The sequence below is a fragment of the Acinonyx jubatus genome, chromosome A3, assembly GCF_027475565.1.
Source record: "Acinonyx jubatus isolate Ajub_Pintada_27869175 chromosome A3, VMU_Ajub_asm_v1.0, whole genome shotgun sequence".
NCBI classification, from domain to species: domain Eukaryota; kingdom Metazoa; phylum Chordata; class Mammalia; order Carnivora; family Felidae; genus Acinonyx; species Acinonyx jubatus.
Window position 1 is genome coordinate 116,249,782 of NC_069388.1, and position 23,852 is coordinate 116,273,633.

The 23,852-nt window shown below is 49.3% G+C and overlaps 3 protein-coding genes across 3 annotated transcripts in view; 1 reads left to right on the forward strand and 2 right to left on the reverse strand.

Moving 5' to 3' along the window:
• Positions 1-10,406, forward strand: part of IFT172 (intraflagellar transport 172) — a 34,365-nt gene extending 23,959 nt beyond the window's left edge. Inside the window, exons 27-48 of the mRNA XM_015064163.3 lie at positions 115-212; positions 383-518; positions 604-720; positions 1,042-1,184; positions 1,999-2,092; positions 2,206-2,270; positions 2,466-2,646; positions 2,884-2,993; positions 3,103-3,232; positions 5,226-5,324; positions 5,492-5,601; positions 5,725-5,788; positions 5,908-5,994; positions 6,285-6,401; positions 7,241-7,351; positions 7,752-7,871; positions 8,383-8,478; positions 8,700-8,759; positions 8,844-8,942; positions 9,266-9,419; positions 9,950-10,041; positions 10,249-10,406. Coding sequence (XP_014919649.3) covers positions 115-212; positions 383-518; positions 604-720; positions 1,042-1,184; positions 1,999-2,092; positions 2,206-2,270; positions 2,466-2,646; positions 2,884-2,993; positions 3,103-3,232; positions 5,226-5,324; positions 5,492-5,601; positions 5,725-5,788; positions 5,908-5,994; positions 6,285-6,401; positions 7,241-7,351; positions 7,752-7,871; positions 8,383-8,478; positions 8,700-8,759; positions 8,844-8,942; positions 9,266-9,419; positions 9,950-10,041; positions 10,249-10,338 — 2,373 coding nt within the window. The 3' untranslated portion in view covers positions 10,339-10,406. The remainder of the gene's footprint in view (positions 1-114; positions 213-382; positions 519-603; positions 721-1,041; positions 1,185-1,998; positions 2,093-2,205; positions 2,271-2,465; positions 2,647-2,883; positions 2,994-3,102; positions 3,233-5,225; positions 5,325-5,491; positions 5,602-5,724; positions 5,789-5,907; positions 5,995-6,284; positions 6,402-7,240; positions 7,352-7,751; positions 7,872-8,382; positions 8,479-8,699; positions 8,760-8,843; positions 8,943-9,265; positions 9,420-9,949; positions 10,042-10,248) is intronic.
• Positions 10,407-10,483: 77 nt separating this feature from the next.
• KRTCAP3 (keratinocyte associated protein 3) lies at positions 10,484-12,127 on the reverse strand. Its single transcript, XM_027033441.2, has 7 exons — positions 11,996-12,127; positions 11,675-11,859; positions 11,528-11,587; positions 11,150-11,356; positions 10,888-11,022; positions 10,690-10,802; positions 10,484-10,569 (listed from the first exon to the last, which is right to left on the reverse strand). Exons 1-6 carry the CDS (start codon positions 12,021-12,023, stop codon positions 10,695-10,697), a joined length of 723 nt encoding a protein of 240 aa, XP_026889242.1. The 5' UTR covers positions 12,024-12,127; the 3' UTR covers positions 10,484-10,569; positions 10,690-10,694.
• A 62-nt stretch (positions 12,128-12,189) lies between these two features.
• NRBP1 (nuclear receptor binding protein 1) lies at positions 12,190-23,387 on the reverse strand. The gene is made up of 18 exons (XM_015064160.3): positions 23,002-23,387; positions 19,373-19,602; positions 19,094-19,216; positions 18,802-18,903; positions 18,332-18,421; positions 18,151-18,191; positions 17,690-17,784; positions 16,103-16,186; positions 15,855-15,913; positions 15,602-15,700; positions 14,257-14,389; positions 13,970-14,075; positions 13,772-13,822; positions 13,549-13,684; positions 13,293-13,346; positions 13,145-13,208; positions 12,825-12,880; positions 12,190-12,740 (listed from the first exon to the last, which is right to left on the reverse strand). Exons 1-18 carry the CDS (start codon positions 23,171-23,173, stop codon positions 12,636-12,638), a joined length of 1,800 nt encoding a protein of 599 aa, XP_014919646.2. The 5' UTR covers positions 23,174-23,387; the 3' UTR covers positions 12,190-12,635.
• Positions 23,388-23,852: the final 465 nt, after the last annotated feature.

The window sequence follows — 23,852 nt, forward strand, 5'->3', positions numbered from 1 at the left end:
TTCCTGAGAAGATTCGTTGCCCCAGAGTCCGGCTTCCTGGGCTGCTCTGCATATCCCTCTGCTTCCCTTGGAAACTGGCACCAGAGGCTACTCTGGCTCTGTGTGTCTGCACAGCTGGCGATGAAGTGCATGAGACCAGAAGACGTGTCAGTGCTGTACATCACCCAGGCTCAGGAGATGGAGAAGCAGGGCAAGTACCGTGAGGCCGAAAGGTGAGCTGCGGCCCCAGAGCGGGTGTGGGAGGAGGCTTCAGGGCTGCAGGGAGGAAGGTGTCTGAGGATAAGTGCCCTCTGCCTAGAAGGTAGTGACAGGGTCTCTTAGGAATGACTCTGGCGGCAGGAATCTGGGTCTAGGAGGCCCCAGGTGTATCTCCCATCCCCAGGCTCTACGTGACAGTGGAAGAGCCTGATCTTGCCATCACCATGTTCAAAAAGCACAAGTTGTATGATGATATGATCCGCCTGGTAGGGAAGCACCACCCAGATCTCCTCAGTGACACACACCTCCACCTGGGCAAGGTGAGCCCTTCTCTTGTCTCTGCCCATATCTCCCCCAAACAGGCTCCATGGCCCCCTCTCTCCATCCTGACCTACCTTTCCCCAGGAGCTGGAGGCTGAAGGCCGACTGCAGGAGGCTGAGTATCACTACCTCGAGGCTCAGGAGTGGAAGGCAACAGTGAACATGTACCGCTCCAATGGGCTTTGGGAGGAGGCCTACCGGGTAAGGAGTCCAGTTCACACTGGGGATATGGCCACCCCTCTTTCCCACTCTCAGGTGACTAATTCTGAACTAGTAGTGGGTATCTTTGAAAAATGTCCACACCTGTTGGCAAAATTTCACATGTAATATGAAGGGTTTGTAGACTACCTAAAACTCATCCTTGGACCCTACGCAGGTTAATAGACCCTGAAACTTAGGCCTCTCCCTGCTGTTCTAGTAGAAATACTTGATCCTTGTCAAAGCTGAAGTCAGGTCAGAGGTGAGAAGGGAGCAGCCATGTGTCCCTGCATGGGAGGATTGCCAAGTGGCTTTGCTTCACAGGTGGCCAAGGCTCATGGAGGCACTAATGCCCACAAACACGTGGCCTATCTGTGGGCAAAGAGCCTGGGAGGAGAGTCTGCAGTTAGACTGCTTAATAAGCTGGGACTCCTGGAAGCTGCTATTGACCACGCTGCTGACAACTGGTGAGGCCCAAAGTCTTCTCTCCACTGGCCCCATTCCAGTCAGATCCTCTGTATAGACAAGAAAAGTTGTTGTATAACTGAGAAGCATTTCTAAAAACTGAGGCAAGAGCGAAGAGATCCTTGGTAGAACTTGATGGAGAGGCAAGAATGAATTAGTAGCTCTGCTCCTATTTCTTGGGGGCCCAGATGAGCATTTGTTTAACTGTTCTAAATATGGGGCTCAGTCTCACAACCCCGAGATCAAGAGTCTCTCACTCTACTGTCTGAGCCAGCCAGGTGCCCCAGAGAGAACAGCTTTTAAAGCTAAAGTGCACTAAGCCAGTAATTTACTTGAGGAATGGAAGTATGATTCTATTAAATGCAAAACGCTTTTCTTAAGCAAATGTTACGGAAGACCAGTAATAATCCTGTATCAAATCAGATTGCTGAGGGTCGTCTTACTCATTCTTGAGAGACTGTTTTTCTGCTAATGAAGTTGTGGCTCGGGAGGAGGTGGTGGGAGAACAAGGAGCCCTTGCTACCCTGGCAGCTGTTGTGCTGTGAAGCTCACTCCTGTCCCCTGCCTCGTGCCGGTCCCGTGCTCCTAACATCAGCTGGTCTCGGGACACACAGGCTTTTCCAAGTGTCTCCTGATCCACGTCTTCCTTTACATTTCTCTGTGCTTCTCTATCACTTCATATGGATTACCTTTCTTCATTTGTCCTTTTTCCTCCCCCCATCCTTGCCCTTTCTGTTTTCTCTTGCCCTGTTTGTCTTCTTCTCTTATAAAATGAAGTACTGAGTAGGCAGACCTTATTTGCACCTTCCATTTCAGCTCCTTTGAATTTGCTTTTGAACTCTCTCGGCTGGCCCTCAAGCACAAAACCCCTGAGATTCATCTCCGATATGCTATGTACCTGGAGGATGAGGTATGGATGTGATCCCTCTCCATTGCTTTTGACCCTGACCTCCTCCCCTCTCGTGGCTGCCTGTGATGGCACTCTGCTTCTCATCATGTACAGCTGCCCTTCTGTCCCTACAGGGTAAATTTGAAGAGGCTGAAGCTGAATTCATCAGGGCTGGTAAACCCAAGGAAGCAGTTCTCATGTGAGTTACCCCATAAATTCTTTAATCCTGACCTCCCAGGCGCAGTCCCAGGACCTTGCATGGTCCCCTTCACCTTCCTCTGAACTGCGTACCGATAAATCTTCTATCCTCCCCTCAGTGACATGGCTGTTTGCCTCCCACTGTTGAGGCCTCAGTCCTACACTTAGCCTCTCCTGTGTCCTCATCTGGGAGCAGGTTTGTCCATAACCAGGATTGGGAGGCAGCACAGCGTGTGGCCGAGGCCCACGATCCAGACAGCGTCGCCGAGGTGCTCGTGGGGCAGGCCCGGGGGGCCTTGGAGGAGAAGGACTTTCAGAAAGCAGAAGGGCTGCTGCTTCGGGCCCAGAGACCGGGCCTGGCCCTCAATTTTTATAAGGTGGGGCACTGGATTCAGAGCCATGAGGGAAGGGGAGAGGGTATGAGAACCCAGAGAGTACTACACCGACCCCTGCTACTAGGAGAGATCCAGGAAGTTAGCACTGGGGAGGAAGAAGGAGACAAGAAGGAGAAGAGAGGTCCAAGGACCCAGGGATCAGTGGCCCATAGCACCTGTGTGGCAGTGGGAAGCTGTCATGCCTGCCTCTGCTTCCCTGATACCTGGAAATCTGAGCAGGAGGCTGGATTATGGAGCGATGCCCTGCGGATCTGCAAGGATTATGTGCCGGGCCAGCTGGAGGCTCTGCAGGAAGAGTATGAGCGGGAAGCTACTAAGAAGGGGACCAGGTATGAAGGCGGGAGGCAGCAAGTGTTGGCAGGGTGGGTCACACAGTATGCACAGGATAGGCCACACTGCCTGTCCTGTTCCTGGTCATGTGTATTCTCATCTCATCAGGGGTATGGAGGGGCTAGTGGAACAAGCTCGACAGTGGGAACAGGCTGGAGAGTATAGCCGTGCCGTCGACTGCTACCTCAAGGTGCGGGACTCAGGAAGCAGCAGCCTGATGGAAAAGTGCTGGATGAAGGTAAGACCTACTACACCCTTCCTGGCCTTCCATTTCCCAGGCCGCCCTCACACTCAGCATTCCCCCTCGGACATTCCTCTTTCTCCTTCTGTGTCTTTCGTTTTTACTCAAGCAGCAGAAATCTACTGAGTGATTATGAGATGCTAGAGCAATGAAAGCTGTAAAAGGGGGGGGTTCTAAGGCAGAACCCTAATGGCCAGAAATTGGGGAAATCAGACTAACGCGGCTCAATTGTGTATCTCAGTGAAGACTTAAAGGGTGCGATCCAAGTTGGGGTTCAGAGAAGGATGGGACCTCTGGGCTGGGAGGGGTCAGGTAGGCTCTGTGAGGGAGGATGGAGGCCATGAAGAAAGCAGAGGCTCCTCCTCTACCCAGCAGCTCCTGAAGAGAAGCATCTAGCAGATTAAGTCAAACCAGAATGTTTCATCAACTCTAAAACATATATAATTGCATTTTAATATCTTAGAAATTGGGGTACGTGTGAAGTTTTAAATGATGCATCGTAGATTCAGAGTTGTGAATGGGGTGAGATTGATTCAGCTTCCTAAATAAAATTGGTGTGATGATTCTCCTGCAGAATCTCCCTCTGGTTTCTGAGGACTTGTAATTGAATAGCCCCTAGACGTTGGCGGGGGGAGGCGGGGGGAGTAGAAAGGACTGATGGTTGGTTATGCAAAATTTAGCAGATTTAACCAGCAAGTGTTTATTAAGCATCTGCTATATTTTACCCTGGAGCATTGTTTATTGGCATCTGTGCATGGCTATACCTTCTGCAAATTAGCTTCCTGGATGGGGCACTTTAAGTTTTGAAGGGTTTGGCAGGTGAAGTGAGGCATATATAGGTGGGGGAAAGACCAGGAGGATTAGCATAGACTGTACCTAAAACTGGACTATGTACATGGAAATTAAAATCTGGTGAGGACGTCAGCATCACAGTGGAAATAGAGTAAACGTATAGAACGCTCGGATTTGTAGAATTACTTAGTTTTAGGGTTGGAAGGTGTCTCCACAATCATCTAGAGCATCACTGTCCAATAGAAATAAAATGCAAGTCACAAAGGTAAATCACACATGTAAATTTAAAATTTCCTAGTAGCCGGGGCGCCTGGGTGGCTCAGTCGGTTGAGCATCTGACTTCGGCCCAGGTCATGATCTCATGGTTTGTGGGTTCAAGCCCTGCGTCAGGCTCTGTTCCAAATGCTCAGAGCCTGTAGCCTGCTTTGGATTCTGTGTCCCCCTCTCTCTCTGCCCCTCCCCCGCTCATGCTCACTCTGTCTCTCAAAAGTGAATAAAGTTTAAAAAAAAAAAAATTTCCTAGTAGCCATACTCAAGTAAAAAGAAATACAAGAAAATAATTATATTTTACCTAACCAAATATATCTAAACTCATTTCAACATTAAACTCATTTCAACTCAATATTTTATTGATTGCTTATATTATTGATATTTATTTATCTCAATTTATTGAGATATTTTACATTCCTTCTTTCATACCAAGTCTTTGAAACCCAGTGTGTATTTAAGCTGACAGCACATCTAAGTTGGGACTAGCCACATGTGACTAGTGGCTTCTGTTCTGGACAATACAAATCTGGACCAACCATCACTCTTATGGGTGAAGAAACTGAGTCTTAGAAAAGCCCAGCACAAACAGTTGCAGAATTCCTTCTTTCGCTATACCTGCACCACCAAGATTGTGTTTGTGACAAAACTCGAGAAACCAGTTTGTCAGACATGGCAGGACCAAATGCAGTGACCTCAGACATCAAAGGGAGTATGTGACAGAGCAGGAGCTGAGAGGAACAAATAGGTCCACTGATGGTCATTTAAAGGCTCTGATGGACCGTGAGACAGGCTTTGCCCAGGAGGGTAGAAGGTGAAGGCGAGTGCTAGAGAGACCTTCGACAACTGGAAGGAAAAAACAGATCAGGCTGAGGGCGCCCAGCAGTATTTGTCTCTCCTACCCATTGTCATCTTCCGTTCAACCGCTCAGGCAGCTGAACTCGCCATCAAGTTTCTGCCTCCTCAGCGCAGTCTGGAAGTAGTTCGGGCTGTGGGACCCCAACTGACTGGAATCAGAAAGTACAGTGCAGTAAGTAGAGTGCTGGGACTGAAGAAGTAGATTCCACAGAGAGGGGTGGAACAGTACCAGCTACACCCAGGAGGGTGTGTGAGGTGGGCTCCTGGCAGTGTCCCATGCAGTTCTGCAGAAACAGAGGAGAAAGCTGGTCTCCGAGCTCCATTTTCCCCACTGTGCAGGCTGCAGAGCTCTATCTGAACTTGGACTTAGTCAAGGAAGCAATCGATGCTTTCATTGAGGGTGAGGAGTGGAACAAGGCCAAGCGTGTGGCCAAGGAGTTAGATCCCCGGTAAGCTTCTGACCCCTTCTACTGGGAAATTCTTTTACTTCCTTTTGTAAAGAGAGGAAGTTCTCATGGGAAGGGTGTGCATCCCGGGACCGTGCAGTGCTAGATCTCTGCACATCTTCACAGGTACGAAGACTATGTGGACGAGCATTATAAAGAGTTCCTCAAGAACCAGGGCAAAGTGGACTCGGTGAGACTGGCAGAGAGTTAGCAAGAGGGAGAATGCATGGAGACTCAAGAGATTCTCTCCCTCCTTTCCCCGCTCATGTCATCTGGCCTCTTAACTCTGTCTTTTCCACTGATCCCTAGCTGGTGGGTGTGGATGTGGTAGCTGCTTTGGACCTGTATGTGGAGCAGGGCCAATGGGACAAGTGCATTGAAACGGCCACCAAGCAGGTACTGCTCTTTCTCCCATCCCCAGCCCTTCTAGACATTTCCCTTGGCTCCACTTGCCCAGAGCTGTCTCTCTCTTAATTCCTCCAAAGCCCAACCCCAGAGATCCCTAATCAGCATCAGAGAGTCAGTCTTCCACACTCTTGATACTGGGGTCAGAGGCCTAGCTGGGCCTGGCTTGCATATGCCTTGGCCTCCTAAACAAATCCATGGCCTCAAGTCACCACCCCACCCTCACTGCCTGCTCTTACTGATCCCAACTTCCCCATGCTTTTCCTCCATCCCCGGGACAGAACTACAAGATTCTGCACAAGTATGTGGCTTTGTATGCGACTCACCTGATCCGAGAGGGTGACTATGGCCAGGCACTGGCCCTGTATGTGCAGCACGGAGCCCCTGCTAACCCACAGGTACCCGCCTGCTTCTTGGGGTGAATGTTCCCCTCAAGGAAGTTGTTACCTTCTCCTCAGAACTACCCATTCCCTTAGGAATGGTCTTCTCAAAGGATTCTTTTAAGAGAGCGTCATGCCCTTGGGGCACCTGGGTGGCTCAGTCGGTTGAGGGGTTGAGCGCCCCGACTTTGGCTCAGGTCATGATCTCACAGCTCGTGAGTTCGAGCCCCACATCAGGCTCTGTGCTGACAGCTCAGAGCCTGGAGCTCGCTTCGGATTCTGTGTCTCCTTCTCTCTCTGCCCCTAACCCACTTGCATGCTGTCTCTGTCTCTTTCAAAAATAAACATTAAAACAAACAAACAAACAAAAAAACTTGAAAGCATCATGCTCAGAGACAGCCCCCCTTCTCCCGCCAGCCTCTTCTGAAATGTACAGCCTCGCAGGATTTACCATCTGAGGAAGCATTCAACAGCATCCTCATACTATTAGCTAATGCAGGAACAGTCTTTCAGAGATGAATCCTGGACACACCTCTGGGGCCTCATTAACTTCCTAAAGAGACTAAACATTGCTCTCCTGTCTGAGCATCCCAGCTCTCTAGAATATCAGCCCATTAACACCGTGACTGCATTCACATTCACCTGTTTGCCCACACTCAAAGCACCAATTGGTAAGAAAGTCATTTTCTTATTCTTCTTTTCTCTGAAAATGATCGACACTTTCTTCATCACTGTCCCCTAGCTCTACCCCCGCTCCCCCCCACACACTTAAAGCCTGGTTTCCTTTTTGGGCCCATGTGTACTTTCTCTTCTAGTTATCCCTTCTCACTCAGCTCTCCTTTCGCCATTACCTCTAGAATTTCAACATCTACAAAAGGATCTTCACAGACATGGTGAGCTCACCAGGGACCAACAGTGCTGAGGCCTATCACAACTGGGCTGATCTTCGGGATGTGCTCTTCAACTTGGTGAGGAAGTCGGGTCCACAACAGAGTGAAAAAACCACTCTGCCTGTCCCTGTCCTCACGTCTTTTATAACATATACCTTTAGGGGCGCCTGGGTGGCTCAGTCGGTTAAGCGACCGACTTCGGCTCAGATCATGTTCTTGCGGTCCGTGAGTTCGAGCCCTGCGTCGGGCTCTGTGCTGACAGCTCAGAGCCTGGAGCCTGCTTCAGATACTGTGTCTCCCTCTCTCTCTGCCCCTCCCCCGCCCACACTCTGGCTTTCTCTCTCAAAAATAAACGTTAAAAAAATTTATAAAAAATAAATAACATATACCTTTACCTTCAGATGGCCTACACCTTTGTCCAGGTGGCTCTGGCACTCCTCTGACCCCTGACCCAGGCTGTGCTGTCTTCCTACTCTAGTGTGAAAACCTGGTGAAGTCTAGTGAGGCAAATTCTCCAGCCCATGAGGAGTTTGAGACGATGCTGCTGATTGCTCACTACTATGCCACTCGTTCGGCAGCCCAGAGTGTCAAACAGCTGGTGAGATGGGGGTAGCGCCCAGTTTTATGGACACATCTTTAGATGTATGAAGTTGAATGAATTCAAATTCTGGATTCTCAAGCTTGATCCACTTCTTTCCTACTTTCTCTTGTTTAAAGAAATCTTTAACGCTTGCTGAGATGGTTTTCTTCCTGACTCCTCCTTTGACCTTCTCAGGGCTCTCTACCCACACAGTTCCACCTTCATTATGCTTAAACATTCAAATCCCACAACTTCTGTGTTGATCTCTTACAATATACACATACCTTTGGCCTACTCATGATAGTATATTGTATATTTATTGTGTGTACTTGAATAATAGAAATAATCTAGGCCCAGTTCTCTTGTGCATATGAAAAAAAACTAAGACCCAGAACCACTTGAGATCCAGACCAATTTAATACGGATTGTTGGTTTTCTGGTTCTGGTTCTGCCTTAGTTATAAGATCACTGGCCTGGTAGCTCAGTCCCTTCCATACCAGGATCATAATGCTTTGACTTTACTCTGTAGGAAACTGTGGCTGCCCAGCTTTCTGTTTCACTCTTACGCCACACCCAGTTACTACCTGCAGACAAGGCCTTCTATGAAGCTGGCATTGCTACCAAGGTGAGCTGGGACAAGGGAGGGTGTGGCCGAGGAATTAAGGAAATCAAAAGGAAGGAAGGTAGACTATCCCGTGTGCTCTGGTAGAGCAAAGCTGAGGGTGGGGCTGATGTTATGGAGGATATCGCTTTCCTGTGACTTCCCGAATTCCTCCCCCTGCATCCTGGAAAAGCAGCATCCTAGCCCAGCTGCTGGCTCCCACCTGCAACTTTCCTCTGTTGCAGGCAGTTGGCTGGGAGAACATGGCATTCATCTTCCTCAACCGCTTTCTGGATCTGACTGATGTGAGCATAAAGTTGTGCCCAGAGGGTGGGAAGTTTTGCCTGTCACAAGTTGTGTCTATCTCATGGCTGCCCACTCTTCCACAGGCAATCGAAGAAGGGACTCTGGATGCCCTTGACCACTGTGACTTTCAGGATACAGACATTCCCTTTGAGGTGCCACTCCCAGCCAAGCAGCACGTACCGGTAAGGGCACAAGATTGGAGAATGGGAGGCCTCACTGGTATTAGGACGTTGTGAATGGAGGACACTTTATATTGGCCCTCCTAACCTTTATAATGGCCATGAGTTAGCAACATCTTTGGAAGGGCTTCTGCCCTCACTGTTCCTCCAACGAAAGTAGAAGCAGAGAAAAAAAACTAAGGTGGTGATCATGAACGCCATCCAAGGAGGATCATGTATGGGTAAAACATGATGCACAGGACAGCAGCTTAGTAAAACTCGCCACCTTCCACTTGCCTGCTGTGGAACCTGGTGCTGAGGAGGCTGCTGCTCCCTGTCCTTCCCAGGAGGCTCAGAGAGAAGAGGTTCGAGACTGGGTACTCACAGTCTCAATGGACCAGCGGCTGGAGCAGGTTCTGCCTCGAGATGAGCGCGGTGCCTATGAGGCTTCCCTGGTGGCAGCGAGCACTGGAGTTCGGGCACTACCCTGCCTCATTACAGGTACAGAACCCTACAGCACCCAACGTTCTGTGGTGGGTGGAAAGGAGGGGCAAACAGCAGGTTCAAGAAAGTGTTTTCCCAGACTCTGTGCTGACAGCTCAGAGCCTGGAGCCTGCTTCGGATTCTTTGTCTCCCTCTCTCTGCCCCTCCCCTGCTCGTGCTCTGTCTCTTTCTGTCTTTCAAAAAATGAATAAATGTTAAAAAAAAAATTAAAAATTAAAAAAAACATCTTATTGTGATTCAGTAAAGGAGGTAGAACTTTTTTTTTTTCCTTTGAGAGAGAGTATGCACAGGGGAGAAGAGCAGAGGGAGAGGGAGAAAGAGAATCTTAAGCAGGCTCCATGGCCAGCATGGAGCCTGACATGGGGCTCGACCCCATGACCCTTAAATCATGACCTGGACCAAAATCAAGACTCAGATGCTCAACCAATTGAGCCAGCCAGGTGCCACGAACATTCTACTTCCTGCTCCTAAATTGTTCTTTGTTTTCCCCCTCAAATGCCAGTTCATCTTTTTTTCTTCCCCCACAGGATACCCCATTCTGAGGAACAAAATTGAATTTAAGCGGCCAGGGAAGGCAGCTAACAAGGACAACTGGAATAAGTTCCTTATGGCGATCAAGGTTAGAGAGGGAGATTTGAAGGGTCGGGGCAGGGAGAAGAGCACTGAAGGAAAATAAGAAACCACTAGAAGGGTGGGTGGGAATGTCAACAAGGCAGGTGCAACCCTGAACTCTGCTCCCCATACTAAGATAGGGTTGATTTTCCTTATAGAAGGAATGCTTTTTCTTAGCACTGAGTTCCTCTCCTGTTCTTCTGTTTGTCCACAGACCTCCCACAGCCCAGTGTGCCAGGATGTGCTGAAATTCATTAGTCAGTGGTGTGGAGGGTTACCTAGCACCAGCTTTTCCTTTCAGTAACTGATAGAATTCAAGGAAGAGTTATTGGGTTCTCTCCCTCATTAAAGACTTATAGATAACAGACCAAACCATTGTGTTCTTCGATCAAGGTCATCCCCAATATCAGCCCATTGCCCTTTAACCCCCAAAAGGAACCATAATCAAGTAGAAGAAAAGAGTTATTTTATTATAACTGTTTATGTCATCCTGGGGAGGTGGAAAACCTTGTGTACTGAACCTCTGGATCAGCACCTGTTCCGCAGAAGGGAGAACCTGGGTCAGAGGGCAAGCAGCCTGGCAGGGGACATGACCCAGTTCTAAGAGTGGTTCCCTGCCTCCACGCCTTCCCAGGCCACAGTCTCCATAGATTACCTGTCCTAAGCCCAGCTTTTCTGTGATGCCTGGATTTCTTGATTTTGATCCAGTAGCTGTTCATTTTCCTGTCTTTTACACTTAGGAAGTTCAAGCTCTGTCAGTTGCTCCAGCTATAGGGGAGGATGGAGTTAGTACTCCTGCCCTGAATTACAGGCAGTCTGTTTTGAATGAGCCCTTCCTGTTCTTCTTCCTTACCTGCTCCTGAAGCCCTTCCTTCCTGCAGGGCCCAACCCCACGTAAGGTGAGTGCAGCCACACAGCAGTAACCAGATAGAGCAGCCTCTCCTGCAGACATGACCAAAGAAGGGATCCAGAGAGCCAAGGCTGTATCCTAAAAGGTGAAGAGGGAGGGTGGGGAACTGAGAGGGAGCAGGGCAGGAGTGGCAAGTAGGGGTGGTTGAAAAGGCAGGACCAAGGCCCTGTAGACTGCAAAAAGGCTGAAAAAAACATGCACTCACATAGATTCTTGTAGGGTCAAACGGGCAGTCAGTGCGTCCAGACCCCTTGTCCATCGGTAGCAAAGGATCCAGCAGCCCTGGATGGCAGTCAGCAATAAGACGGCGGCCACCGTTGGCCACAGTGAGTGACACAGCAAGGAGGATGCCCAGGGAGCAGGCAGCAGACAAGAGGAGGTTCACCAGAGCTAGTGCCAGGAGAGCCCAGTGCTGGCAGGGGCAGAAGATCAGGGTGAGCAGCTGTTGAGTGGCGGACTCTCCCACTGCTAAGACACCTTGGTTTCTCTATTTGAGGCTCCTCCTCCCACCTGAAGGTGAAGCTGAGTCAGGTCCTCATTTCCCTGACTCAAGACCTCATGAAAGCTCCAAAAATCCCCTCACCAGTCTTGGGCGCAGAAGGTTCCTGGATGCCAAGAGGGCCACAAGTCCCACGGAAACACTCTGGAAGATACAATGCCTGAGGCCCGCGCCTCTCTCCGCCCCGCCCCCCTCACTCACAGCCGCGGCCTCGCCCCCCGCCGCGCTCACCAGCAGCCCCGAGCCCACGGAGATGACATTGGCCGTGGTGTACTCCGGGGTGACGGCGCCGCGGGGATTGGCCACGTGTCGCAGGACGGTGCCGTGCAGCACGGCCCCCAGGAGCAGGTTCACGTGGCCCACCAGGATCAGCGCCAGACCTACGCGCATAAGCCGCCGGGGGCCGCGGGCCGAGTCTGCAAAGCACGGGGGAGGGGCAGGCCTGAGCCGGGAAAGGAACCGGAGGGGCCCTCGTGGCCGCCCCGTGAACGGGGGGGCTGTAGGAAGGGTCGTCGGCGGACGCAGTGGAACGAGACCGGGGCCGGAAGTTACCGAATCTGCAGAGGCGGCAGCACCTCATCTCGGCCCTCGTCGCCCCGCCGCAGGGCAGCTCTACCTGGCCCCGGCCCCTCCCTCGCTCTCCCTACCAGTTCCGCCCGGCTGCCACCTGGAGGCCCAACCCCACGCCCCGGGCGTGGCTCCGAGCTCGCTCCCCCTAGCGGGGAAGGCGCACACACACACGACGCTTGTAGCAAAAAGTAGACTTTTATTACAGCAGCAACTGAGGCGAATCGAATGGCCCCCCAGGGCCACCACTGCAGCACCACCCTTCTCTCCCGCCCCGTCCGCCCCAGCGGGATTGTAGAATTCAGCTCCCCCAGTGCCCGTGGGCCTCCTTCCACACAGGCTGGGCGGGAGCCGGCAGATCAGCTACTAGCCCCCAACTAGAAGGCGGCTGCTGAGAAGGCCCAGGCCCACGTCTGTGCAAAACAAGTAAACAAAGTGCAGAGGGGAGGAAGAGGGGGGAAGGGGGAGGGTGATGCTCAGAACCAGGGAGCCCCAAAGCCCTCCTGAATAATAAAGGAGAGAAGGGGCTTCACAGGGTAATACTGACTGGGGGGAAGGGGCAGAAAGGCTGTTGCACATCTAGCGACGGCCACAGCTCTGATCAGGGGCCTGGCCCGAGTGAGCTCTAAGAGGAGACGGTGACAGCGGCTGAGTTGAGGGTGCTGTTCCTGGCAAAATTGAACTTGTTCAGGGTCTCCTCTAGCAGAGAAGTCAGTCGGCTCTGGTCAGCCTGGGAGAGAAGAGCTTGGTGAGACAGGGCGAGAGAGGAGAGAAGAATGGAGGCAGCCAGAGCAGCTGAAGGCAGAAACCTCACCTCGCTAATGAAGCCCAGCTGCACCAGCTCAGCTGCCAACTCAGGGATGTTCTCATCTGACAGAGAAACGGGAGAGGGTGAGCACAGTGTGGGAGCAAGGGGCCCAGAGCCCTTCCAACAGCCCCAGTTGGGTTACCCCGGCTGGGAAAGAACACCACAAAGCAAAGGTGTCAGATCCACCCTCTAGTATTAGGAGCTATTTAAGATATTCGTTCTGTGCGCCCATGTGTTACTGCCCTGTAACCTTCCCCACCCCCATGAAGGTTTCTCACGGATGAGGCTCACAGACTCTCATCGTCTGAGGGAAAGAAGACACTCACTTGGCATCAGGTCACAGCTCAGGTGCCGGTTGAGTTTGTCCTCCAGCTTCAGAAGAAGCGTCAGCTGAAAAACAGGACAGTCAAAAAATGAGGCTCCTCTTCACCTCCTGCCCACCCAGCCCTATGCAGCCCTGGCCCTGAGCCTTACATGGTGTTTGACTCCCTCCTCCACTGACTCGATGTTGCACTGCATCAGCACCACCTAGAGAGAGGGCACAGAGAGGGTCCCTATAGTAGACACCAGTCAATAAAAAGCCCCCAACAGCTGGAAGGCTTTCCAGTCCACAGGACAAGCCTGCTAAGACAGAAACACCCTCTTTTCTCTAAAGGACAAAGCCTTATTTGACATGTCCTCTCTCCCTTCTACCATGACCATGGAGACATCCACACCCACAAAGCCCCACCTTGCGGGTCTCCACCTCAGCTGGTTCAGGTGTTGGAGTCTTGACAGAGGGGGGCACAACAGGTGATGTCACCTCCTCCTGCTGTGGCTGCTGGGGCCTAGGTAGCCCAAAGGCTGTCAGAGGGTAGATCCCATTCCTGGAGGGAGATCAGACAGGTCACATGGGCTCTGTGAATGCCCCAGGACAGCCACCCCCGCTTCCTCAAGCAAGCCTTTCCTCTCACCTGACATCTTCAAGGAATTTATCCAATTCCAGAGCTGGTGACTGAGAGTACCTGCAAGAGAAAAGAGAGAAAGCAGGTGAAAGGAAGGAAATAAGCAAAATAGCAGATTCAACAATTACCAAAGAATGGACAGTTGACAACCCTCAGGGTTGTAGTGACCAATCTGTCCCTTTCAGACCCTCTCAGTTAGTTACTCACAAAGTCTGAACTGGTTCTCTTCCTGGTCCTGCAGGGATTTCAGCCAGTACAGCACTGGTATCCATGTTTTTGGTGATCTCCTCCAGAGCATTCTCTGGGATCATGTCTGGAGGGCATAAAGAAATGGGAAGTTATAGAAGGATAGTCAGATTAATGTCATAGAAAGGCACAGGGGTCCCGGGGGGATAAAGAATTCTTTTGGAAGTGGAAGAGAAAAGAGCATGCTCGTGATAGTTATTAAGGCTCCAGATGGGAAGAAAATTCCTAGCAGGGCCAAGGGGACTCACGCTGGTGTCCCACAATGCAGTGGGCAGCAAGGAGTTTGAGCGAGGGCACTTCAAACAGTGCTGGGTGGAACAGAAGTTCTCTGGCTGTTGGTCTGCGAGCAGGCTCAGAATGCAGGCACTTTTGAATGAACTCCTAGAAAAAGGAACAAGGAAGTAGAACAGACATCTGGCAACCAGTCCACTGGGTTCATCTTTATCTCACTCACTATACTTAGCACAGACTTTGTACATACTAGGTGGTTTGCACGGACTAAGGGGGCAAACTATTAAATGTATATGAAAGGGCTTTGAAAACTCTAAGGTATTAACATGAAAGCTATTGTTCACTGTTTTTTTGGTTTTAATTATTTTTGTTCCCCAACCACAAACTTCTTTTACTATTCAAACTTATGAATTCTTTTCCCTTATTTTCTACTTCTCTGCTTTATTAGCCCACACGCTCCTCAACTCTCACCAAAGTTACCTTCTCTGTTGTGATCAACAATATTCACCATCTTTTTATTTCCCAGCCCTACAATTTCCTTATCTCCTATATTTATTAAATTCATTAGTCATTTATTAAATTCCTTTATTTCCCAACCCTACAATTTCCTTTGTCTCCTATAATCATCTATTAAATTCACTGGTTTTCCCCAAGCCTCACCCCTCCTTCCCACCTCCTGTAGGTCCTATGACAATTAACCTGCTTTTCCTACTTAGAAACTTAAAAGCCAGCAAGGTCATATACCTAATCTGTTACTTGAATGCCCCAACCTAACGCTGAACTAGAAATTCAATCCACACTAGCCTCAGGACTTCACACTAGTCTTCCTGTCACACTAATAATTTACAAACTATCCTTTGGACGTTCCTGTCCAACCTCTACTTACTATACTCCATCTACTGATTCATAACTTTATACCTTTTAAACCTTAGCTTGTTTTTTTAGGGCACTTTCCCTATCTAAAACTATATAAATATAAAACCCCAGATAATGGATTTAATTAAAACTGATCAATTTGTTTAAAAATATCAAGATGGTTATCTGAAAAACATATACCAATTACCTGAGGTAACATTAAGTTAGTTTACTTCTAGGCAGACACACCTAAATTAACACATAACCTTTACCACACAACCTTTACCCCCAATGCTACCCATCTTAAACCCCTAACCTGTGTGTGTGTGTGTATACAAAAAACAAAGTAGGCACCACCTAGGGAAACATTCACTGCTTTTGCCTGTCCTTTCTGCTTTCTGTTCTCTTGTTCTTAGAAAAAAAAATATTACCAGTAAATCAAACGGAATAAAAACGTAAAGACGTTTCAAAGTCTGTTAAGGAGGGAGTGATCCAGAAGATTCTTACCCTCTGTAATGGGTCTTCTAGAAGCTGGATGGCACTGCTGATAGCTTCTTGTGGCACATATGAGGACTCTCCATTGCCCTGAATCTCCAGCACTGCCATCTGCAGCGAGGGGGAACAGAGAAGACAAGTAGAAACTTCTGAACTTCAGCGCTCCAGAATCACTCCCTCAAGAACTTACTTGTCATCCCTCCATCTCCCCCTTCTGTCTTCTAATTTGATCCCTTTCCATCACCACTGCTTGTGGTTTCCTCACCTCCAGTGCACACATGCCAAAGGAGTAGATGTCTACTGCCGTTGTCACATTAGTGACTTCTAGGGAAAACAGAGAAGGCTCTGGTGAATCAAAGGATGGGGGTAGGGAGTGGCAGAAATACCTTTTAAAAACTTTTTGTATGCCAGCAGAGAAGGACTGGAAGTTTGTTATATTACCTCTGTGCCTCAGGTTATAAGGTGGGAAACCTGGGGAACAGGGAGAGGGCAGAGAAAACTGAGATGCCTTACCTCCATACTCTGGTGCAAAGAAGTGTAGATTCTTCTGCTCTTCCCGACAAGTCTTCACATGATTGTTGATAGTGTCAGGAGCCACTGGGAGTAGGGGAGATACCCACAATCTGACCACCATCAACAAAGCATAGTCTCACTCCAGAGAGAGGTCCCCAAAAGCCAAATTCTCTCCTGAAGTCTCTAACCCTCAAGGCGCAAAACTGTCCCTTTCCCATCATGAACCACAGACTAAACATGAATACCACCTACTTCGCCTTTCTCAGGTCTATCGCTTCTCATTTAAAGTCCTGAATTCTGAACCAACGAACACTCCAGACTAAACTAACGAGTCTATAGGGGAAGCTGGCAAAAGAGCAATAAAGGCTAAAGTAACACTTTTGCTTGTGTCCTGTTCACCTTCCCCAAAGCTCAGGAATGGAATATCTAATCCCTGAACACATGAATATGTTTGGTCTAGTTCTTTCAGCCACCCTGCAAAATAGCATAAAGACCCAGACAGTTCTTCCTAATCTGCAACAATTACAGACCTTGGATACAGAAACTTGGATAAAGAAGAATAAAAAGGATTAACATACAACCAACTAGACAACCTCCTTCTTCCCCACCTTTGCTGACTGAAACTCAAAAACAGCTCATAGTTGAACCAATACCCTTGAATCAGTCTCACTTTTGATCTACCAAAATTTTAGACTCCTGCTCTACTCCCTTATTCTTCAACATTGCTGTCACAGGGCTGAACGAGGAACCAGGGCCGGGCCCAGTTTGGACTCACTCAGGTCATAAACAATGACTACAAATCACAGAGAGTCTGGGAGCACAGTATGATTCAGGGAACCAGCCTGATGATGAAGGGGAATAAGAATCCAGGACATAAGTGGCCAGCCAGGCAGAATCCACAGGAAACAAGCAAGTTATGGAAGGGCAAGCAGGTGGAGGGCTGGTAGGGAGAAGCCAAGCAGGCATAAGTAGGCAGGGGAGAGAGGCAACAGGGCTTGCTCCCACGACTGCATGCACTGGGCAGCCGCAAAGGGGAGCAGAGGGAGCACAAACAGAGCCCCAAGTGGGGCAACAGGGAGCTCTCACCATTAGCAAAAATCCTATGAAAGACTGTTGGGAACAGAGCAGCCCGTAAGCGGGAGGGAGGAAAACAGAGAAAAGTTGTGAGCGATGGAGCAGCCAAGCCCCAGACAAATGGACACACAAACTGCACACAGACACAGCACACAGAAATGTTATACACTGCACACAGATACACGGCAAATGAAAGCACTCACAGCAGGCACAGCCTGGAACCTCCTTTGGTAGGGTCTGGCCCCAGGGGCTCAAGTCAGATCTTAGACCCATCTCTTGCCCTTTCCCAACCTATCAAGATCTCTAAATTAACCCACTTCCCTCCAAAAAGGTCTTAGACCCTGCCCCCTAATTGACTGGCCTCTCCCTGTGAATTACCCCTAGCAAAGTCCTAACTCTTACCACCAGCCCACACCTCAGAATTTTGCCCTATTCTCCCCACTCCTTTCATCTTACCCCCATGGTTCCCAAATTCCCGAGGCTCCCCTGCCCAGAACCTCTCCCTCCCCTCACCAGAGCCAATCTTGATGAGTCCGTTGTGCTGGATGAAGATGGTGTCACAGGTCAGGTTCCCATGGATGATGGGGGGGTCACAGGAGTGCAGGTAGCTGTGGGGGCACTGGGCTGTTAGAGGGGCCACTGGGAAATTAAGGGCAGGGGGAACCCAAGGGTTAAGAGGAGCAAGGGCCTGGTCTCCTGCTGGTCACCACAAAGATAATCCCCACACTCTGAATCTCCATTATGCCTGATGAGTTAAATAGCCAGATAAGCACTGGGAGAAAGAGGTGGGAGATGTTTCGTGGTTAGGGCATTAGGACAGACCCTTTAAAAGACCATAGGGGCCTAATCTTGAAAGTATATGACTCAAAAAAAGTGGGCAGAGGCAGAAAAGAACAGCAGAGTAGTGCCCTAAAATCTGTTTGGAGGAACTAAATCAGGAAATAGGGGAAAAACACTAACCAGATCCTACTTACCTAAGGGCAGAGAGGATTTGCGTGCACCAGCGTTTCCAAGCCTGGAACAGTTTGATCAAAAGGTCAGCAGTAATTCCCTCTCTTAACCCTCCAAGCAGTTCCCCTGATTAGCTTCATAATTAATATAATCTTTTTAAAACCCCCAAACCGGCCTAAAGCTTTGTCTGCTCTCCCTCCATACCTTTTCATTCATAGTCTTGTGGTTCTTTTTGGTCTTCTTCAGAAATTGCTTAAGACTCCCAGATGACATGTATTCTGTGATAAATATGACCTGGAGAGGCAAAGCACTCAAATAAGGCCTTACAGTAGAAATGATCCCCTCTGTGGTGACATAGACACCATTGGAAGCTGGGTGGTGGTGGCTATTGTTTTAAGTTTCCCTCCTATGGTTGTTGGTACCACTTCCTTAGATTTAACAAGACAAAGAAAACTATGAACAATTAGAACTATGGGAAGGAAACAAAAGTTCGCTCATTTCTGCCCCTTCTGTAACAAGACAAAAGACACAGTTTGTAGGCAATGTCCTACTCTCATCTCCCTAACAGCTAATTCCAGTTTTGTTTCAAAACTACCTTGTTTTCATCTCTAAATGTAAAAAGAACAATAAATGTAGCTAGACTCTCTGCAGTAAACTCAAGAAAAAGTTCTTACCCTGGCCTTGTTCTCTTTAATGTCAGCCCAATACTTGTGAAACTTAACAATGTTGAGATGTTCCAACTGAATCAGATTATCAAACACAGCGCGGACCTTTTCCTGAAAGCAGGGGAGACAGTCAGATGACAGGGTTCATAAATCACTGTAATCCTGAAAAGGCATTCCTATCCCTCCCCAGAAATGATCTAACCCCAACGTACTCTCCTCCTCAGCAGCTTCCCACCACCAATCCCTCTTTAACACGTGCATTGTCACATCCTACAGGCTACATCCTTTCAGCACTACCTACCTCCTGCAGCTTGTAGTTCTTGCGCTCAGAGAACTGGACCTCATTCCACACAACCTCTACACCCTCCTCTGTATCCATGGCCAGGTATGCACTGTCAATACCTGGTACATTCCGCTGATTCACCTGAGAATTCAAATGAAAAGGAATAATTAAAGTTTCCTTAAAAGTCCTCCATTTTAATACTCCACATATCTGTTAAAGTTTGGGCTGCCCTCTGAGACCTTCCCCTTCCACTTCTCAGAATTCACTCCCACAGGAATGACATTACCACCACCTTACCTCTTCTCGCCTCTTCTGCCAGCGTCCACATGGTGACTCTTCCAAGATCTCAGACTCATCTTCACTTTCTTCTTCTTCCTCTGGGGAAGCAGCTGAGGTTGTGGAGGTCACAGGAGGTGACACTGACGTCAGGCCAGGAGCTGATGATGAGGATTCTACCTTGGGGTCTGAGCCACTGCTGACTACTGTCTGGGACTCCCCTTCCGACATGCTGGAACGAACACTCAGGCCTGCATTGGTTGGGGCAAAGTTGGAGAAGGTAGAGTGGGTCAGGATACATCTATAAAGATTTAACCCTAATAACCTCATCTGGGGTTAAAAAGAAAATAAAACAGGTTTCTTTTAAATCCAAAATCAAATTAATCCTGTCTGAAAAATGAAACATTAACTACTCTCTTAATCTAGAGAAGAGAAAGTATCTTTTTTTTTTTAATATTTTGTTTTTTAAAACTTACTTATTTTGAGAGAGAGAGAGTACGTGCGTGTGCAAACACGAGCTGGGGAGTGGCAGAGAGAGAGGGAAAGAGAGTCTCAAGCAGGCTCTATACTGTCAGCTCGGATCCTGACATGAGGCTTGAATTCACAAACTGTGAGATCATGACCTGAGCCAAAATCAAGAGTTGGATGCTTAACCAACAAGAGCCACCCAGGTGCCCCTAGAGAAGGGAAGCTATCTTGGTTGAAGATGACCCACCCAAGAATGGCCAACCTAAGATTTAGGACAATGAAACCCCCCTCCTTGGTAAAGTCCAAATGAACAAATGAACGCCCCAAAATCAGGGACACCATTCCTTCTCAGCAATACTCACCCAATAGCCTTCCCTTTGAATCCTTACCTGCCCCTATTTCCACTGTGTTCAAGAACTAACCTACATGGGCCCTGTTCAGAACAGATGACTCCAGACCCCAAAATGTTCCACTGATTTAGCCCTAAATCAGTGCTGGACCTGTAGCACTCTCACCCAATTTATCTAGCCAAAACTCTCAGCTGATTTATATCACTAGAACTAATTCTGACATTCACTATCCAGCCCTTCTATACACAGATCAAGTCTGCCAGTCCATGCTGAGGCTACCCTTGGGCCAGGTGACTGGCAATGATTAGTGACTTCATCCCTGACGACTTAACCTTCCCTGTGATGTGAGCGTGCAAATGGGTATTGGTTAGCAACATTTTTTTTTCATTCACTCATTCAACAAATGTTTATTAAGCACTTACCGTATGTCACATGTACTGAGCTAGGTACTTGAGATATAATAGTGAATAAAATAAATAAGATGCCCACATTCATGGAGCCACAAATTAAAAACAGATCTAGGGGGCACCTGAGTAGCTCAGTTGGTTAAGTGTCCAACTTCGGCTCAGGTCATGATCTCACAGCTCGTGGATTTGAGCCCCACGTTGGACTCTGTGCTGATAGCTCGGAGCCTGGAGCCTGCTTCGGATTCTGTGTCTCCCTCTCTCTCTCTGTTCCTCCCCCACTCACGCTCTCTCTCTCTCAAAAATAAATAAAGCTTTAAAAAAATTAAAAAAAAAAAACAACAGATCTAGGACTTTAAGCTTCCAGCTTTCATTTCATTCACATGGCTCAAAGGCTCCACCCTCTGAGGTACTAGATCTGACAGAGATTTTCCCTCAAGTACAAATAACTCAAGATAACAGCCGTTACAGGAAAAAGTACTATATAACATTTTTTTCAAGGCACATGACTATTTGGAAGAAAAAAATTCTCAAAAGTTAAACATCACTAACATGTCCAGTCCCAGGACAGTCACTGAATGTTATGCCATGTGTCTAAAAACAAAGGGCGGGAAGGAGTTGAAACCTGTGTGTGCTGGGCTCAAGGGGGTGTTCCAGTAAGAAGTGACATCCTGGAAAGTAGATTTGCTCCTCTAAGTCAGTTCAGAATACAGAAGCCTCTGAAAAGCCCTTATTTTACAGCTCTTGGATACCCACTTCTGCCTATCTCTGCTCTCAACCTATACTATGTTTAACCTGAATCAGGAGATTCTTATTAGATGACATTCTAGTCGATACCAGAGGACAACAAAGCACAAGAGAAAATCTGGCAAGATATTCTTTCCTGTTATTTTTTTTTTAATGTTTATTTATTTTGAGAGAGAGAGAGAGAAAGAAGAGCATAAGCAGGGGAAGGGGAGGGAGAAAGAGAATCCCAAGCAGGCTCCACACTGTCAGCGCGGAGTCCAACCTGGGGCTCAAACTCAGGAACGGTGAGATCATGTATGACCTGAGCCAAAATCAAGAGTCAGATGCTTAACCAACTGAACCACTCAGGTACTCCTTTCCCTGTTATTTTCTAGGTCCTGCCTATCAATAGATTTTATTCAACCAGCCAAGAAAGCTACTATCTGTATGTCTTAGTAATATACCAGAAAACAAGTTAGAGACTGTTTTCCTTTTTGTTCCCCTGAAAAGTAGCTAAGAAAATGGTAATAAAGTTCATACGGATTACTCTCTAGAGCAGCTACATTTATAGGATGCATCTTGAACCTGAACAGCTAAGTGTAATTGCCAGCTAGATTACAATAGGAAATACCAGTGAAGTTCTAATACAGGAAGCCTATATAGCCAATGGGCTCTAAGGAAATTTCTGGACCCAGGCACAGAGAGTAGAGCACCACAAGAGAAGCCAAACCTTTACCAGTCATAGGCATGTCCTTGGAATGTGCTTGTCTTCTCCCTTCCCAATCTTTCCCCAGCAGGCAAAATGAAGATAATGCCCAAAATCCCCCAGCACTTCCCCTACTGATGAAGAGATCTTTGCTGGGAGTTTTGCCTCAGGGTCGTTCAGAGGTTTAAGAGATCACAGAAGGAAAAGGCCATGTACGCCCCTAAAAGAGAACCTCCTCGCCACCTCCAGCCACCCGAGAAATATAGTGTGTTCACTTCAGAGCAAGTTGGGTAGATCGTCGCGCAAAGTTTCTCTCCGAGACTTTCATTTATTGGGCTGCAGTCCCTCTGCATTTCAACTCCTCAGCAAAAGATCTCAGGCCACAGGCCTCTAGGCTGCCCGCACCCGGTTCAGACCAAAGGGCCTCTGGGACCTACAGGAGTGTCCCGTCAGACATCAAGCAAGCGCAGGGGATGGCTTCACGCTCCAACAGGTCGCCCAGCCCGCTGTCCGCAAGGGAGCGGGGGCAGTCCCGCAGGCCCCGGAGCCAGCGGCGGCCACCTCATCAAAGGCCAGCCCCGCGGCGCCGTCAGGGGCGCAGGCCACGCCCCCGCGCAGTCGGCGCGCCGGCCTCAGCCAGCAGGCGCGGCCCCGACGCTGCGCTTCCGCAGGCCGCGGGGCCCGCCACCGCCGCCCCCGCCCCCGCCGCCGGCCCCGCCTCTCGTCAGCCCCAGTTCGACACGAACGCTAGGGCCTCGCGCCCCGCGCCGGCAGAATTCCGGGTCGCCGCCACTCAGGGCAGGCTGGGAGGGCCGGGCAGGCGCCGTGGGGCCGAGGTGGTCCCTCGGCTCCCGCGGGCCGGGCCTGGGCCGCCGACCGAGCAGGGCCGCCTCCAGACACCCGCCGGCCGGGGTCCCAGCGCCCTGCGCCGCGGAGGCCGACCCTTCCGCCTTCTCGCCGAACCCCTCCCTCCCGCTCATTCCCCTCGGTGCTCACCTCCCGACTCCGCTCCCCGCAGCCTGTGCTTCAACTCCAGCTCGGATTCGGGGCCGCGGACCAGAGAGACTCCCTCACAGCTGCGCTCCGCAGCGCAACCGAACTGCGGGCCCCGCCCTCGCGGCGTCCTGACCAACAGATGGGCGGTGCCGCACTGCCGTTGGGTTTCCATTGGATAAGGCGGTCACGATGGGCGGTGCCCTGGGGAGACGGTCGCTCGCAGGCAGTCTTCAACACGGTCTCCTCGTCTTCACCGTGTCCGGCCGAGACCTCTTGGAGGCTTCGGTGTGTTGGATCTCAACTGGGGGTGGTCCCTCTGTCCACCCCTCCGTCCAGTCCAGGTGCCTCCGATGATTCTGCTAGGCGAAAGGCCGGCCTTCCCTCTCTTCTTGAAGGCGCCATGACAGTTCTAGTCCGACTAAGAGACAAAAGGAGAGAGAGACGTAGCCTCAATCTGAGAGGAGCGCCCACCCACTTTCATTATTTGGGGGTGAGACTGCGCAGGACATCAGTTCTTCAGAAAGCGTAAAAAATTCCCTGAACACATTCTAAAAATTAATAGTTAACGCTTCGTGATTGCATAGCACTGGTATTTGCCCAAACTTTGCAAGAGGTTTTCACAGATAACTCCTTTGATCCTCCTAAGAAATTGAAATTACTAATGCCAATGCTAGTTGACAAATGCAAAACAAACAAACAACAACAAAAAAAACCTGAATCAGAGGCATAAGCTATTCACTAAAAGTTGATAAGGGCCAGATCGAGCATCCCTAAACAGGAAGATTTATCAAAGACTTACTTGAAAAGATGTTTGGAAAGAATTTGGATTGACTTCAAGGAAGTGGAAAGAA

What these genes read in the sequence shown, in the direction of transcription:
- KRTCAP3 (XM_027033441.2), bottom strand. Translation starts at nt 12,023, where the DNA reads ATGAGGTGCTGCCGCCTCTGCAGATTCG. An exon ending in CTGCCGCCTCTGCAGATTCG is followed by an intron (nt 11,860 to 11,995) that starts GTAACTTCCGGC and finishes CGTGCTTTGCAG; the next exon opens with ACTCGGCCCGCGGCCCCCGG. An exon ending in TTGACCCTACAAGAATCTAT is followed by an intron (nt 11,023 to 11,149) that starts GTGAGTGCATGT and finishes TTCACCTTTTAG; the next exon opens with GATACAGCCTTGGCTCTCTG.
- NRBP1 (XM_015064160.3), bottom strand. Translation starts at nt 23,173, where the DNA reads ATGGAAACCCAACGGCAGTGCGGCACCGCCCATCTGTTGGTCAGGACG. An exon ending in AGGAGGGAGTCAAACACCAT is followed by an intron (nt 13,209 to 13,292) that starts GTAAGGCTCAGG and finishes CCTGTTTTTCAG; the next exon opens with CTGACGCTTCTTCTGAAGCT. An exon ending in GAGCTGTGACCTGATGCCAA is followed by an intron (nt 12,881 to 13,144) that starts GTGAGTGTCTTC and finishes TTTCTCTGTCAG; the next exon opens with ATGAGAACATCCCTGAGTTG.